This window comes from Ornithodoros turicata, unplaced genomic scaffold (assembly GCF_037126465.1).
Source record: "Ornithodoros turicata isolate Travis unplaced genomic scaffold, ASM3712646v1 ctg00001158.1, whole genome shotgun sequence".
NCBI classification, from domain to species: domain Eukaryota; kingdom Metazoa; phylum Arthropoda; class Arachnida; order Ixodida; family Argasidae; genus Ornithodoros; species Ornithodoros turicata.
In genome coordinates, this window is record NW_026999481.1 from 84,820 (window position 1) to 102,957 (window position 18,138).

The 18,138-nt window shown below is 44.0% G+C and overlaps 1 protein-coding gene across 1 annotated transcript in view; it reads right to left on the reverse strand.

Moving 5' to 3' along the window:
- Window positions 1-1,788: 1,788 nt before the first annotated feature.
- Window positions 1,789-18,138, reverse strand: part of LOC135376570 (uncharacterized) — a 33,433-nt gene continuing 17,083 nt past the window's right edge. The window contains exons 5-9 of the mRNA XM_064609106.1: window positions 12,939-13,010; window positions 12,475-12,604; window positions 10,677-10,787; window positions 7,994-8,026; window positions 1,789-2,013 (exon numbers count right to left, since the gene is read on the reverse strand). Of these exons, the coding sequence (XP_064465176.1) occupies window positions 1,789-2,013; window positions 7,994-8,026; window positions 10,677-10,787; window positions 12,475-12,604; window positions 12,939-13,010 (571 nt within the window). The remainder of the gene's footprint in view (window positions 2,014-7,993; window positions 8,027-10,676; window positions 10,788-12,474; window positions 12,605-12,938; window positions 13,011-18,138) is intronic.

Here is an 18,138-nt window from a genome sequence, read left to right on the forward strand (position 1 = left end):
CGTTCATAGCGGCGGTTGGCATCAACGTTGTTATCTGCAATATGTCGGATGTTTCACGAACCGTTGCACAATCGAAGAACTTTGTTTTTTATATATGTATTTAGATATTTATATTCATGTTATGTAACTATACATGTCTTATGTTAAGTGTATATCCAACACCTCCTACAAGCTGCGCTGAATGAATGGGAGGCAGTCATTATTTAAATAAAAATTCAAATGAGTTTCATCCCAAAACATTCTTTCTAAAGCAGGGCGCCGTCAGTATTGATGTGGCTACTACCCCTTTTGGCACCTTCAATGGACGTCTTTTAGAGAAAAATCTCCAACCGAAGGGTCATTGCAGTAATTAAAAGAAAAAGACAATAAAAAAATGTGTTTTCATGTTCATGGACAACATGCAAAGCCCCGCCCTTGGTTCCGTATGAACGGTATTTTGAACCGGTTACCGGTATTTTTCGTTCAGTTCCGACTCGGCCAAAGGTAACGGTTAGTAATAGTGTTCGTTTCGGATTAGGTTCGACTCTGACACAAACAGACCCAAATGAACAAGTGCACGGTTCGTAATCTCTGCATGGACGTAGGCAGGTGGGACACTTATACTTTTTGCCCTCCGTGACCAAGCAAAAAGCTCGGGGCAAGAAAAAAATGCGCAGTGAACCACTCAATACGTTTATGAAGGGTACCTCTTATCGGCACGCAAAACTAATCCACTAGTAAAACCGCGATCTAGCGCATTCAGTCTGCTGACACAGTCCCTTGATGGAAGTAGGTGCACGAGGCAAATCACCTATTCGCTTTCTTCTGCTACGCATATAGTGTGCATGTTTGCTGGATTGCTGTAAATGGCCCCACTGATAAAAATGAGCGGCCACCGCGTCTGAGAGATCACATGTGCTGTTAATTTCCGGTGTCTTTCCTTGGCAGCGCACATGGAGTAGGTAGCGTCACAGCCCCGGGTGTCACCCAGCTTGAGTACAAATACTTGCTGGCGAATGACATAGCTCACTATCCGGACAAGCAAGCTGCTTTGAAAAAAACCCTACACCCAAAATAGCCACATATGAAAAAAAAAAAAAAAAAACGCTTTATGTGCGGCAATCGCGTGCTGTCAAAGATCACGTGCCTGGCTTCAATCCAGGGGTACACGCCTGCAATGCTTTGCATAGACGTCATCATGGGAGAACGAAGGTTTGCAAGCGGACGACAATGCTGGTGGGTGACGTTATAGTATCCTGCTCCAGACGAACCATCGTAGTATGGAACTATTATTTTTTTTTTTGCTCTTCCCATTTCGGTCTGGGTGTGCTAGTGTCATCATTTACCAACTACCAGCGCAAAACGAATGGGTTTGTTGTATTCGGCATAGAGGAGGTGCTTCGTGTTCGCTCACGTTTCTGTTTTTCTTTTTTCGAATCCCTGCGCAGTCTCCCTTTAACCTAACTCAACCGTACCATGTGTACAAGTGTTATTGCATGGTGGTATAGTGGAACTATTTGGCATTCCATTACTGCATTTAAATGAGTAATGTGTCGTGCTTATCTCTGTGCCGTCGTTCGCGATGGCATCCGCAAACCAAATTTAAAACCATTCGGATAACCTACACTTACAAAGTACTTTGACGGCACTCAATCAGCCTTGTTTCCAGTTGCATCCTACTTTACGCAAGCTCACGTTATAGCTCTTGTAGCACAGTTTCAACAATTACACACACAAGTGGCAAAGGAGCCATCAATGTGTTATAGAATCACATAGTTCAACAATTCTGAGCAGTTCTGCAACAGTGTCTCAATGCAGGGAATATTGAAAACAAGACAGCGGCAGCAGTCGCTTTGTCGAATCGATGTAACGTGCACGACAAGACCAGGCAATCTTGAGCAGATGAACGCCCACCTCAAGGATATTTTGCACAAGCAGCATCTTCGTCGTAATGACTGTCTGGTAGGTTCCAATTACGACGGGCCAGCGCCTTATCTCGCTGTATTTCCTTCCACAGTGCTCGAAGAAGCACAGCTGTAGGAAGAAAAGGGAGAAACGGGACGGTTGTTTAGAACAGAAAAGCTGAGCGATTTTGTACTTTGATGACATTCCGTTGACTTGTGACAATTCATGCGTAAGCCAGACGGGGAGGTGCGTTAATGATAGGCTTATTTAACATGCTACTTCTCTGAAATCAGGGGCAGGAAGCAGTTTTGCGCTACACTGAGGAGCATGTGGCTACTGGCCTCTGCTAGAGAGCACTCGGGTTTTCGCCAGATAGAACGGTGAGCGCACCAGAGCGATATTCGAAGCTCTCAAGATCCGTGGCAGAAAAGAAAGCGTGTCAGTGCTCTTTGCATTGAACTCAATTACGAGAGATTGCTTATCTAAACGCGTCTCATGTGTAGCCACTGTGCTTGTATTCCCTTCTTCCCCTCCCATTTCCCTTTTCTTTTGCTGCGGTGCATAGCATAAACTTCAGCTGTTACCTCAGCGCCTATGTGGTGAGGTTCTCCATCGTCTCGATGGTTGCTGCGCTGTGTTGCTGCGTTCATTAAACAGACCGTACCATGGAAGTACAGATAGATGAACACCTGTGTCCGGATCCAGGTCGTGGTGCAATAACATGAATCGTAAGAGACTTATTCAACTTTTAGACCTGTCGTCATTTCAGCTGTGAGTCGTTCGTCACGGCACGCGAATTCTGTTTTTTTTTTCCGGCAAAATAAACTTCATATGACATACGTAGACCTGTACATGAAGACATGCGAGGTTGTCCAACTATTTGGATAGCGAATTACTTTTTCCTAGTGTATTGTGGAAACACAGCACTATTGAAATACAATATGCATCTCCGCGGCTATATGAAGCATTTTTTATTTCATGCCACGCAACCAGGGAGTGCGACGGGAAACAGATGCTAAAACGATAAACGTATCTACCTGAATTCCATAGGAAACGAAAATAAAGAGAGAAACAATAATGGCTCCGTTACTAATACCAGAAACAGAAACAAAAAAATATATTTGCATTCGTCTTACGAAATTCGGAAACCAACGAGAACGAAACCCGACACCGAAAGAGCAGAGACACAAAAACAGACGAAAATATCTTCTGCAGGAACGGAAATCGAATCACCAAATCAGCATTATTAAATTAATCACCAAAAAACGAAAACAGTAAGGAACACAATAAGCGGGGATCTTCGAGGGACAAAAACGGAAAGAGAGGCTAGTAGCCACTAGTCCAGATGATTTCCTATTTGGCCAATATTGATATTGATGAATAAAGGTATGGATCAGCAGGCGTTTTTATGAAAGGCTAAATAGACGTTCATTAAGGCTTTAGGCCGGTAATAGTTAGTACGAGCTCATCCTGTTAGAGCGACCGATTTCTCGAGAGACTTCAGTGGCAAAGCGTTCTCCGAACCTGCGTTAGACTAATGTTGAAAATGAAAAATAACTTGCTAACACAATCATCAGTGATCGAAGCTATAAAATGACGTAAATGCGTCATGTTAAACTCGCTTAAATCGCTAATCAGCCTTAGACAGTGTTCGCGGTGACGAGAAAAAAGTACAAAGGTAAGGAACTTTGCTGACCTCCAAACACGCTACAGCTTCGGAGACAAGCTCGGGAAAATCCTATTACGCTCCGAAAGGGAGATGAACACAACCGTCCACTACTGAATGATCCAGAGTAGATGCCGCAGGGAATCGGACCCGACTGAATCTGAAACCATCTTGCCCCATAACGGAATGGAGTTCCTGTCGACCACGCGATGTCAGGCACAAAAATTGGATTACGGTGTCGCCCCGCTGGTCGCGTGACGGCAAAAGTGGCGGTCCTGATGGCCAGGACCAGATATGATGAATAAAGGTGTGGGGAGGAGGCGTGCTCCAAAGCCGACTTTTATTGAAGTTAAAGACGTGTTAGCACTACGAGTTCAGGTGGTAAAGGACCGAATTAAAGAGCTCGTAGATGTTGATGCGTCGATGCCGGCTGATGAACGCTCGTGGGCCTCGCCGATCGCCTTTATGGATGCAACGATGAAAGCGATCAAAGTTCACGAGGTAGTGACGACAACGCTTATGATGCTCATACAATATTATTTTCAGTAACCTTCTACTGTACTAAGTGTTACTTTCAGTAACACTCCACATAACGGAAAATGTCGCTTTCATGAAGGCCAACTAAATCATACGAATAGACGTAAGAAGGAAAGGGCAGGGAGGAAGATCGAAAGGGAGCAAAGGAGCTGAACGGCTCTGTGGGCGGCCGCAGGAAGCCATACTGAAGCAGCCGGGGGAGCGTAGCGTATTTTTAGCGGTGAAAGCAGGCGCAGACTCTGAAAACAACTGCAACGCTTGCTCGGAGCTTCCGTTGGCTACAGATTTTGTCACAGTGCGCTTCAGTCTAAGCTCCTAGCCAAGGCTAGTCGAGGCAGTTGCGTTGATGTGGCGGTGGCGGGGCTGTCTGGGATGTGGCATCCACCCATCGAGATTCAAACTTGTTCGACCGCGTTCTGCGGTAGTGGATGGTTTCTGCTGATCATTTTCGAACTTCTGTTTCGCTGAGCCTCTCATTATTGTTATATTCAGCCTTAGCTTCTTAGTATTTCTCTTAAATATATTGAGCAACCCAGGCTGTTACTGAAAAAATGTAGTTACATGTATTGCGCGTGTTCTCAGCAAGCAACCAAGATCCCACGAAGGTCCTCAGGTAGCACAGAATATTAACCCCAAAGGCGAAGCGTTGTCAGGATTTTTCCCCATATTGGCAGAAACTTGACACAAGGGCTCCATATTGCCAAGTGCGAGCCAGTAATGGGGAAAATGTCGACAATATGGGATAACATTGCAAAGATTCAACCAATATGGTGAAAATGTCTGCAACATTCCCCATATTACCCGTGTGCACCCCCCCTATTGGCTGAAAATGCAGTAATGGCCGTATTGGTACCCTAACCAAATGCCGAAGTAGCACGCAGATCGGACGTAGAAGCGTGTGAAAATGCACTACTCAATGTGTTGTTACATTCAATAACTCCCCGTAGACTATTAACGTTGCTCGAAACAACATATCTAGGCAATGTCACTGTAAGATGCACCGGATCTCTGCTTGTATACCTGCTGTTAAAGAGTCATCATTTCACTTGCATTGCTTCGCGATGCCAATCGGTCGTAACCGCAAAACAAAAAGAAACGTTTCACACAATCATTTCAGCAAAATCACGCTAATTATACAAGGGCGTAAGACGTTTGTAGCGGTGACGACGATGGATGTGCCTTTGCAATGTCCGCTACACCTGCTCCAGTCAACGTATGCCAACAATTCTGACATCGTCAGTTCATGTCAAATACTGTGTTTTCGATTCAGGCTGTGAGCTCTACTGTGATTACCTGCTATCTAGAGCTGTAAGGCCATTCATCTGTTTTCTTTATGGATGCTACGTAAATGCTTTGCAATGCGAGCAACACGCGAATACTATTATTCACGCTATATCGGAAGCTCAGACAAGGTATTTCTGCTTTTCACCCCAGCTCCATCGAAATACTACTCAGTAAAAAATAAGACTGACAGTAAAAAAGAAATTGTATAAACGTCCGACGCATGCGTATATCTAAGACGGACATCCCGGTGACATTCGAGTGGCGTTCAATCAGTGCTTATATCATGGATAGTCCAGGAACTTCCCCAGGATTTATGAACTGCGGCTTATACATCGGAATGCAAGCATGCAGAGCGCGATAATCTGTAGGCGTACCTGAGACATGTGTTGTTTACTGCACCCTTAAAAAAATGGTGTACTTTAACTCATTTTTCTTGCAACATGTTAACTCCCTTTTGGAGAGTACAATCACTCTCAACAAAGGAGTTACTCCCTAATCCTACCGGAGAGTAAATATTACTCTCCAGTAAGGCGTTAGAGCGTATCCCACTCCCTACAGGTTGTGAGGAGACTCCCTTATTGAGAGTAATTGTACTGTTCAAAAGCGAGTGATATATGCTACAAGGAAAAGAGTTAAAGAACACTCTTTTCTTAACAGTGTGGGATCACAAGGATATCCGGATATTCAGGACGTTCGTGACCAGGTAGACATGTTCCAGGGATATTAATGAAAGAGGTAGATTTCGTTGAATCTGAACAACAAAGAGTACGAAGACAACAGATGACTCAAACCAGCAGTGAAGCTTTAATGCGAGGGTAGCGCGAAAAGTGGAGCGTGAATAACGTTTGTCTCCTGCAAGGCTCGCAACCGTAGCAATCCTAAGCAGTCAGAGCTAGATTCTTTTTTTTTCTTTTTTTTGTTACTGTTTTCTTCTCCCACTTCGTTCTGTTTGTCCCGGTTTAGTATGTAACAGGAGAGCTTCAGGTAATTGTGCTTGTTGATTTTGCGAATGCGTTGCAACTGACAACTTAATGGGATAAATATCCTCGCGGCACTCGGCTCCCCAACGGGGAGTAACACGACACATGAGCTACGTGGATTGGGGACAGACCCGCTTACAGCCACAAATGTAGAACCGAGAACCGTGGCAGTCGTACGACTTTGCTGTTGCTGAAGTGGTCGAACGTTTGGGACTGATTTCGAGTACTAAAAAGGGATTAGCAAAAGTTAAACTCATAAATGAAATGATAAAATAACAGAAGGTTAGAATAGACAAATTGGAATACTAAGGGGAATCAAGAGGGACTTACGAAGGAACTACTCCTAAATTCGCACTTACTATGCTAATTAATTAATTTATTCTATCTTTCAACACCATACAAAGTAGAATATCTTTTATGCTTTAGCATTACAATTCCCGAGTTCGAAAACCGTGATGTGATGTGTGAAGGGCCGGAGGAAAACCTTTCCGCTCCCTTCCTTATTCAATACCGGCATGCCTTGCAAGCACAATGGTAGATGGATACCTCTCTAACTGGCAGCAAGGCCAGGGGAGGGGGGGGGGGAGAATGCTGCCGCCTTGTTGTCGGCTTTGCAGTTACTGATAGTGATTCTTAGGGGTGGATAGGTGTGGGTAGAGGTGGATAGCGTTGCGTAGTGGTAGTGGGTGTACGGTGTGTCCGCGATAAGCGAAAAAACAAGAGAACACGCGCATTCCGCCGCATTAATTATGCATTCATTATCCTACTTCGAATTTCGCAGTGAACCCGTTCCCTGGGATAGCAGAATTTTGTAGCTGAAATTTCTTGTGTAAATAGTGCATACGTAATTCACTTGTTTTAGAAACTGCCAGTGGTCACACGCACGCGCACAAATTGTTCATCAATGTACTTGTTTCATGTATTTACTGTTTATTTTCACAGGTGCCTGCAGTATCTTGAATGGGGTGATGGAAAGAACGGCGGTCCTGTCCATGAAGTGTCTGCTTGCTAAGTTGTGATTGTGAGATCATCCCATCAGCTTGGTCTCAGTAAACTCAATAACTCAGTCTCAGTATCAACTACGTGGTATTATAATACGTGGTATTATAGTATTATACGAGTATTTGCCATTTTAGCGTAGCACAGCCGCTTTTAACACAGCCAGGAGCGTGGTAGCGCACGAGTGCAAGACATTTTAGGCTATCCTGAGGGTTGTGTTACATATCATCAACTCTATATTTAGATATGTTTTGAATGTATGCTAGTCGAATGAAGATTGAAGGACAGACCGAGCTCTGGAAGGGATGACGTTTTTAAGACACTTGAAACGGGTGCGTGAGCTGCAAGCTGCGTCATCGGAGATGAAACAGGCAGTTCTCTCTATAGACATCAAGAAGCTAAGTGTCTGCGTCGTGTCTGTCTGTGTCTAAGCGTGCGTCCTTTGGGTTGTTTTTGGCACTTCGATTAATATTGTGGCATCAATGTCCTATAGTGACACCATAAAGCATTGAAGAGTGTTTGACGGAATGCCGAATGGTGCAGCCAGTTTTCACGAAAGATTCTGGTGCTTTCTGTCAATCTATCCGGTCATAGCATAGCTAATAAAGTTGGTTGTCGAATTATAAGATAAAAGTGCACGTACCTCATGGTCGTCGTCGAAGCATGCTTGTCCGGACTGAAAGGCAATAACGAAATGTTAATCAGTTTTGTGACGCTCTCGTACATTTGCATCAGTTCATAGCACACAGAAAGGTACAAAGGGAAATGTTTTTATTTTACAGAATAACATTTTCTGTGCCCCATAGCTTGATGGATACATAATCATACAAAGTTCGGCACCAACCCCTGATATGAGAACAGATAGGAAATCGGCCATCGCATTTGTTCCCTTTAGGACGCTACGCTACGTCACCCTACGCTGCATGACGATACGTCATCCGTAGACGTCTCACTGACGGAGGTGTCTGCCGTGGCCATGGCCGTCATATCTCACACAGTGTGCTTCAACATATTTACACACTAGTACCCCGTCTAATGTAAAACTTGGCATATGGGTTCACGTAGGAGCAAATGTACCCTGCTTAAATTGGGGTATGTAGTTATTCATTCAAAATATCCTGGCACAGCGTCGATGTATTGTGTGCACCGGACTGTATTGAAAAAGCGTTCTGACATGTGTTCCCACTGTTCGACATGGCCCAGAACGGTTCTCAGCACCCCCTCAAGGTTTTGCCAGGATTTTCCCCATATTGCATTAAACTTGGCAATAGGGGCCCCATATTGCCAGGCTTGAGCCGTTAACAGGGAAGTGTCGCTAATATCGCCCTCTATTGCAAGTGTGCAACCCGTTCCAACGTTATTCTCTGGTATGTAAAGCAGCACATAAAAGTCTTGTGTTCTGTTTTCTAAAAGCGCTCTGAAAAGTTGACAGGGCAACAGCCAAAAGACAGCAGCAGATTCGTTCAAACGGCACGATTGTTATGACCCAGCAGGAAAACACTGATCATATACTATCGCCGTGTTCCGCGCATGGTGTTCGTCGCATCGCTAATGACAAGAACGGTGCAGCGGAACTAGACGCCATATAACAATGGCACGGGGAAAGAATCCGCGCCGGTTACGCTGTATTGCGCTCTTCCAACATTTTCACATTATTGCAGCCTCTGCCAACGCCTCTTAGCTACAGAAAGTCTGCTTATTACCTCCTCTCCCTTCTCTACGTGGTCATATATAGCCCGTCTGATTGCGGCTCGCCCTTTTACGAATCCAGAAACTCCGAAATGATTGCAACTAACTTGGAACCTGTAGAGACGAATGTGTAGATATAAAGTAGAACACATTCCACAAAATTAGTCACAAGAAAAATATGGGACAGTTTTGAGCTTTATTTTAAAGTTTTCCCGTTTAGTACGCCTGGACTGCTCGCAGACGTTACTGCTTCATGCCGTGGTTACGACGGCTGAGAGCTTTGATTTGATGTGTTTGGGTTAGCGCAGGGAACAGTGGTAAGAAGTTTCTATAGAACGAAAGAAAATGATGTTCACAAAGATGCTGGTATGCTAGGCTTACAATGAGGATGTGAGGGATTGAGTTATTCCCCACAGTGACTGCATTCGGGAGGGTCTTCTTCCCGTAAGAGATATCCGTGTGTTAAATAGATGTGTCGCAGGCGGAGCCGACAGGATAGCTCTTCATACCGTTGATTGGATGCAGATGGAGGAGTGTATCCTGGGTTTTATAATGTGTAATGTGCTCCTTGTCAGTTGGTCCCAAAAGCTCTGCCAGTGTCTGCTGCTTTTTAAACATAGACTTTTGATGGAATGTCGAAGGGCGTTATGTCGTTTCTTAGGGCAGCAGGAGCTGCTCGATCGGCCATTTCCGGGTATACCAAGATGGCTGGGTACCCAGCAGAAAAGTAACCGATAACCCCTTTAGATACAGTGCGTGCTAGCCTCTTTGCACCATGGACAATGAATGACACAGGTAGTCTGTAAGCAACTTAAAGAATCTGTGTATATGCCTGATGATTTGATTTTGTAAGATATAATTAAGGGCTAAAATTATGGCATACACTTTGCTGTGAAGACAGACATGGTTACCTTCAAACGACGTGACCTTACAACAGTGCCAGTGACCATACCTCGGTCTTTGAACCATCCGTGTACAGCTCTACATGGCCTCCAAAGCTATTCTTTAGCACATCAAATTCCTGTTGCAGTATTGTGTTTCACAGTTTCACGTTTGCTGTATCTGAAGAGGTACATGTTCCATTTTGGAGGGCGCTGCCACGGATATTTTTTTTTTACTTCACTCAAGGATGATAGAGTTGTACTCTGGAAAGCTACAGTGATCAACTGCTTGTTACATTAGAATGCTAAAAGAAGGCACAGCTGAAGGCCTGTTCAAGAAATTGAGTACCTGAATTGTGTACCTTTCACACATTGATAGGCATGGTTCTGGGGGTGCACCCTGATTCTTAATACATATGAAGCAGCCAGGAAAAACCCGCGTTGCTCTAAGGACCACTGATTTGTTTCTATGTATGTTTGTTCTATGTTTCTATGTATTGGCGAAGTTCTGAAATCTCCGTTAACTAAACGTAGTCCTCTGCGTTGTACTGGATCCACTGTGACGGCCGTGTGAACCGTGCACAGAAAATTCATAATCCAATTTGGAAAAAAACAGTGAAGACGTATATCTCTTTAGTGTTTCACAATCTGGATTGGCTACCGCTGCGGAAAACACTATTCTGACTATCACGCCACGACCACGGTTGAGCAGGCTTTATCCATCTAGGTAGTGTTCACTCAGCTCTGTGCACTTACAGTCTGCGGAGCCTTGCATGGACCAAGGAAGCTGATGTGATGTATAATGTCATATCCCACCGAAATCCCACACTGCGTGGTACATGATTGGCCCACTACAGAGACTTTGCCCTAGAACGGTGACAGACGAGATGTGTATTCATCACTCACCATATCATTGTCACACATCCAACATGAAAATGACACCCATGAGCATTTTCAGTAAAGTTTCAGAATCAAAAGCATTTGATGAATTTTTATGGAGCCCTTATTTAGACTGAACTATAACGTTTTATTTTTAGTTTACTGCGCCAGGAGCTCACGCAGCGCCTCACGCCAGACGCGTGCGTCGGATCAAGCCTGAAATGAAATACATGTGATCATCCCTACGGCTGAGTCTTTCTTACTCAACACCTTATGTGGCACAGTTGTGTGGAGTTTAAAAGAGTATTCTACTTTCGGCATGGATATGAAGACGGTTCTTGCCGAAGTCCGCCTAACACGCAAGGAAATTCGTCTGCCTCGACGCCACAGGTGCAGCGTCCAACGTTGCTCCATAGACGAAAACGTGCTGGGAGAAGGCAATGCATTTAGGACAGGTCCTGGTCGCACGTCACAGCAAATGTCAACCCACACGTGACCATAAATGTGGCCGCACCAGTGATCGTTTGTACAGTCCGTTTACTCTTTTTGTGCACTGTTCCGGGCGTCTTTCGACCTCGGTAGTTATATTCACCCGATACATGACACCCGTTTTCTACATGAGGTCTCCTACTGTTGACCACTTTCAAGGATGCGATGACGACCTACTATTACACACTGAGTCGATGCGATTGGCTTAAACTGCGGGGAAATCTGCTACTATGTCTGGGAAGAAGCATCGTATAGTGGACGTTGGCAAAATACGTTCGTCTTCTGGCTTGAAGCCAATCGGAATATGTCGAGAAGCGCTAAAACGACATGACCTCAAAATGATGTTGTCAATGCTATGACGCCACGCGTAATCTTGCTTCACGCGTGTTTCCTAACGTGGTGTCTAAGCAGAGACCTCGTATTTTCCACTTTCTGGGCTTCTATCAAACGCACACAGAGGACACATCTTTCAGCTGATATAGCTGAAACGGTGTTGTAGCTGAAACCGGTAGTACTCCCATATAAATGAATCGTGCTTTTCCTAAAGTGCCTTCAGGTGTAGTAAATAATGAACCGTTTAGTGCTGAGACCGAAATAGCACTGACATACTTGAGTTGAGGAAAAAATGTATACACGCCAGGAGTTTTGTTTCTCAGCGAGGTCAAGGATCCGCCTGAGGTAGACTACTTGCTTTGTGAGTGGCGTATTCATCGTGTCAGTAAAGTATCACTAATCATACGTGAATGTGGACACCCTGGCAACCACTCCACTAGGTTTGCCTTAAACCTGAGTGTAGGATCTATTCTTTGGTTCTATCAAGAAGCGGTTCGTCCGTAGTACCAGAGTACCTCATCACTAATAGTCTGCTGCTGAGACGCTTGGAGCTCGCACAATACTAATCAGTCATTAATACTATCGATCGCCATTACAAACGTTAATGCCGTCAATTCTTCTGGCCACTTGCGTCACTTCTTTGGTCACGCGCGAACCAATTTCCTTGGAAATGCGGTTACCGGAAAATGAAAAACAACGTATTGTCATGGAAAAAAGTTTAAAGCCATTCTAAGAATCGAAAAAAAAAATCGCTGTATTACTTCGCCGCACTACGACCTCGTCTACATTTTCATAATCTAAACAATACGAAAATACCAAGTATATGATATTTTTTTCACGTAGTGATGCTTACCGCTCTCCTTCCATACACAGTAGCGCTTGTCTTACAGAATTCATCTATGCGGAATCCCACTACTCCTGAAAATGTAGGCGCGTTTTTCGTGTCTGTCGTTGTGTGGCATAGGCTTCTATTCAAGTCCTCCCTGTAAATAAACAGGCGTAGTCCTAGATATTGTGCACGTCTAATAGATATCCATTTTAATCCACGGGATATTTCAGGGATGTACTATAAACATGTATATCCCATCCACATGTCTGAGCACGTCTAATGGACGGAAATACTGGACGTTAGTGACATCCATCAGAATAAAAAATCTCCGCATATGACACAGCACATTTAATGTCAGTCGCGAAAGACCTCAGCGATTTGTATCCGCCCAAAAAAGTTACCACCTTCATCGGCTTGCTTTGAATCCGCTATCTTGGAATCTACCGACTCATCCGCCGAGAGAAGCCATTATGAAAGATGACCCTTACTTATATGCAGGGATGAGATGTTGGTAGCACTGTTCAGTATGTTCGAGATCACATACATCCTCCTTCGCTATCCTGCAAAACGAGAGTCATATGGTCATGTGAGTTTATCGACTGCCTCAGAGACTTCGTGGCGCACACGCGGCAATCTCCAACTGCTGCAAGTGTGCAATACTTTCACATACATTTAGATCACCTTGCTGAAGAAAACGACTTGGAAACAACGGCAATCCCGAAATGCTCAGCGCAGCGAAATACTTTTGTGCATTTTTCTTCCTTTTCAAATATTTTCGATTTCTTCCTGCGCACATGATACTGTGATGATGCGTCCACCTGTGCGTTGACGCGCGTTCACTTAGTTCTGTTATACTCTCTAGTTCAAATCTAATTCTTACTCTCTCCGAACTGCCGAGACAGACTTCATCCGTCTCTTAGTTCGCCGGCAAAAAAAAAAAAAAATGTGAAGGAACACCATGTTTGTTTCTTTATTTTCTCATTGCGCATCTTGAGAGACCCGTCATTCCTTCACCCCCAATGCGAGAGGAAGAAAGAGCACACTGTCGCCTGTTGCGTCCTGGAAAAAGATTAAAACAAAACAGAAAATGCAACCCAAGATAAAGGCAGTTCCGATAGCGTCACACCATACAGGTGCTTTTGTTGTGTTTCTGCAAGATAAAGCTCATCTTCCACGCATGAGGCGGCACTGTGACGGCAACCTCGACGCATGAGGTTCCTTCGCCCTCTCATATTTCGGGTGAAGGAAAGACGTGTCTCCGAAGATGGGCAGTGAACAGAATAAAGAAAAAGGTGTTCCTCTACAATTTTTTTATGGACGATGTACCGAGCGGAATTTTTTTAAAAATCAAAACGGCTACAATATCAGGTCACCGTAAGGAACGGATGTTCTGTTTGGGACAACTTCGTAGCTTTTTAACGATTCTTAGGTAATTTGTAGTTTCACTGTTGAGCAACATAAAGCCAAGAACGTCTGCCGGCCCCTAGCTAATAGTGAAAACAGCATGTTTAATGCATAAAAAAGGTGTTCTGTATATACACGCACACAACTGTGTTCTCTCTGGTAAGCCACTTGACGTGAAAGCAAAACCCACAAGGCTATCTGCCGACAGCAGCAGCATACTGTGAACTTCTTCGGTCGACTTTGCCGCTAGGGGCGCAACCTTTTTTTTTTCTTTTTGCATCGCAGTCATGCGCAGCCAACCCTCCCCCTGCGCCGGCAATTACCTCATGCATATAGTACATGGGTGTACACTTGAAAATATTTTGTGTTTCTGCCATTCTGTAACGTGAATTACAGATGGCACCGACAATGCTGATAATATGGATTGCCTATGACTCCCCTGCTCACGCCAGTATGTCGTACTGACAAAACTACAGACAGAACATACTCCCCTCCATTGCAAACACCTTCCCGAACCGTACTCTCCGGATCCCTTAACGAGCTGCGCTCCTCCCTCTCTCTCACACACAAAATTGCTTGGTCCCTGGCCACATACCCCCCCCCCCCTCAACCCACGAAAGCTCTCTTCACCTCTATGGGTACTACAACACATAGATCCTTATTGTGACGGATCTCATATTTTCATTCCCCGCATCACCACACGTAATTTATTTATTTATTTTATTTATTTATTTATTTACCCTCAGGGTTCTTCATTACAGAGGGGAGTGGGTAATATATTGAAAATAGACATACACATATGTTATACAAAAAACAAGAACAAGAAATGCAGTTGATCAAAATGCAGGTTTCATGGACAAATAAGCACACGTATCAAAACAGGTATCAAATACTATATTCGCTAAGTGCATTGTTGAAATGAGTGATAGAGCTGATGTTGGAAACAGAAGAAGGAAGGTGGTTCCACCTACGTGCTGTGCGCGGGATAAACGAATCAGCCAGTGTGTTAGTTGCAGCTATGGGAACAAACACTGTGAGAATGATCTACTCGCAAGGATATATAATGTGCAGAGGAAAGAAGTTCGTTTTTTAGCGACATGTTGTGATAATAAATTTTATGAAACAGAGAAATGCTAGAAAAGTCGCGTCGGGACTGTAATGATTGTAATGATAAATGATTCTTCATTAGTGTCACGCTGGATGTTCGATGGTAGTTGCAGAGAATGAATCGCGCGGCTCGGTTCTGCACTTGCTCCAATTCGTTAATCAGGGTACGATTACTAGGGCTCCATACAGCTGAAGCATACTCAAGATGGGGTCTAATCAGCGACTTGTACAAGTTTAGTTTAAGGCTACTAGGGACACGAGAGAAGTTACGTTTAAGGTATCCGAGCGTACGATTGGCCTTATTTATAATGTAGCAAACATGTGGTTTCCATGAGAGGTTTGAAGACAGGATTACACCTAAATATTTATAAGAAGATACCTGCTCAAGTGGCACGTTATCAATGCAGTATGGTTCTGCTGGCGACAGTTTACGTGTTATTCTCATGTGTTTACATTTTGCGATGTTTAATTCCATTGACCATTTCTGACACCATAGTGAGATCGCTGTTAAGTCGGACTGAAGCTGTTCAACGTCATCGGTTGTTTTGATTTCGCGATACACAACGCAGTCGTCGGCGTACAATCTGAGAGACGATTTGACAAAGCCAGGTAGATCATTAATATATATTAGGAATAACAGAGGACCAAGTACGGACCCCTGCGGTACACCAGAGGTAACCGGAGGGGGAGATGGATCATGATTATTGACAGATACAAATTGAACGCGGCAGGAAAGAAACTGTTCAATCCATACTAAGATTTTCTGATCAATGCTAAGTTTGCTTAGTTTGTACAGGAGCAGAGAATGAGAAACTTTATCGAATGCTTTAGCGAAATCTAAAAAGACGCAGTCTACCTGGGAGCTGTGGTCAAGGATAAGGGCAAGTTCATGAGTCAGTGAAACTAGTTGCGTAGCACAAGAGAAAAATTTACGAAATCCATGCTGATGAGGACAAAAAAATGAGTGAAATTCCAAGTGATTGACTAAGTGTGTTCGAAAATTTTACATGGCACACTGGTCAACGATATAGGCCCGTAACTCAAGGGTGAACTTCTATCTCCGGATTTGTACAGCGGAATCACCTTCCCAACCTTCCAATCGGATGAACACAACCTTCTTCAAGTGACTGTTGAAAAAGTGTCGAAAGTACAGCGGCGGATGAAAGTGAAGTTGCTTTAAGAAATTTGCTATTGATTCCATCAACGCCTGCCGAAGATGACAGTTTTATCGCGTCAATCACCTTCATAATTCCAACGATGTCAAACACTAGGGGATCCATTGGAAGAAGGTTAACTGATATGCTATATGACATATCTACAGATGCAGTGTGAGAAAATGACTTAGAAAATTGATCATTTAACACGGAAGCGCACTGATCAGGCGGAATATCATCACCACTTGGTTGTTGCAGCTTAACATCATGTTCGCCCCCATCTCTGAAGACACTCCAAAACTTCCTGGGATTCTCTTTTAGCATGGTCGGCAGAGTTTGCTCGAAGAAAGTATTCCTTGCGTTTAAAACTTCCTCTTTATATTTTTGCTCAGTGTAGTAGAATACGGCCCAACGTTCTGTGTTGCCAGACTGCTTAGCGGCACGAAATAACCTTTTTTTCTTATTTCGCAACCTCGTGAGATGAGTGTTGAACCACGGGGAGTCAGACCGCGAGAAAATTCTGCGTTGCGGAATGTATTTTTCCATGAGAAACTCCACAAAGTTTCTGAACGCGTTCCAGTTTTCATTTACTGACCGCGTGTGACATATTTGAAGAAAGTCTGACGACCATACTTCAAGCAAGCTGTTGATAGTTGTGAAATCAGCATTCTTGTAATCCCGAATTATTTTACTCTGCCTTACTGGACATGGAGTAGACATGTTAAGCTTAAAGTGGATGATTTTGTGATCACTGAGACCAGGTAAGCACGTCATAGATGACAGGTAAGTTGGCGTTGTAGTGAAGACGAGGTCTAATGTTGATGAAGTGACCTCTGTTACCCTAGTTGGCTCTTTTACAAGTTCAGTTAAATTAAAGTCTAAGCACAGGTCTAAGAATTCATTACAGTCAGAAGAATATGGTACAACACATGGCGATTCACGCTCCCAAGTTATATTAGGAAACTTAAAGTCACCGAGCAGGAATAAAGGTAATGCTGGATAACGAATAACTACCGTATTAAGGACATCATGAAGTTTGCACATGAATGAACGATCCATCGATGGAGGACGATAACAGACGCCCAAAACAAAACGGACGTGTTGACAACATATTAAAACCCAAAGTATTTCAAGATCACAATCAATGTTCACGATAACTGCGTTGAGGTGTACGGCTACTGCCACGAGGACACCACCACCAGTGCCCCAAGCAGCACAATGTACTGAAAGTCGAGTGCAATAGGGGTGGACGGGTAGGTGGAAGGCCTTGAACACACTCGTGAATCTAAAGAACATTGATAAGACACATACCGGCCACCCCCATTGCACTCGACTTTCAGTACACTGTGCTGCTTGGGGCGTGAGCCTCTATCAGCGCGGAAAACATTGTAATCACGTTCACACCTAAATAACTCACGGTTTGAGATTAATGCACGTTTCAGTCAGCACAACTATAGATGCATCACATGAGTCAATAACTGAGCAAAGATCGTCACGCTTGTTTACAACACTCCGTATATTGGTGTACAAAACAGTTATTTCATTTGTAGAACTATGACCATCACCCTCTGCGAGTGGTCAATTAAGTTGCGTTCGACGACGCTTACATACGAACCGCGTGCCTCATTACTCGAACTCGCAGAATCCAGCGTTTCTCCTGAATTGATTCTGTTCTGGTACCGTGAAGGACTAGTATTTTCGTAGACAGAGTCAGCTTCACTATCATACATAAAACATTTGTTGTCGATGTATAACTTATTGTAGCGAAGCTTAAAAGGACTGTTCATGCTCTTCCCATACTCTAATAGCTTTTTCCTAGCAAGACGAGTGGGTAGAGAAAAGTCTTCTGCAATGCTGAATTCACTCTCTTTTAGCTTGTGCCGCAACTGTAGCACACTATCTTTTACTTTAAAGTTCGCGAAGCGGACAATAATGGGCCTGCGTTTATCATTACGGAAAATACCGATCCTGGGGATCCGGTAATGGGGTAGAGCATCGACTGCCATCGACCATGGTGGATGAA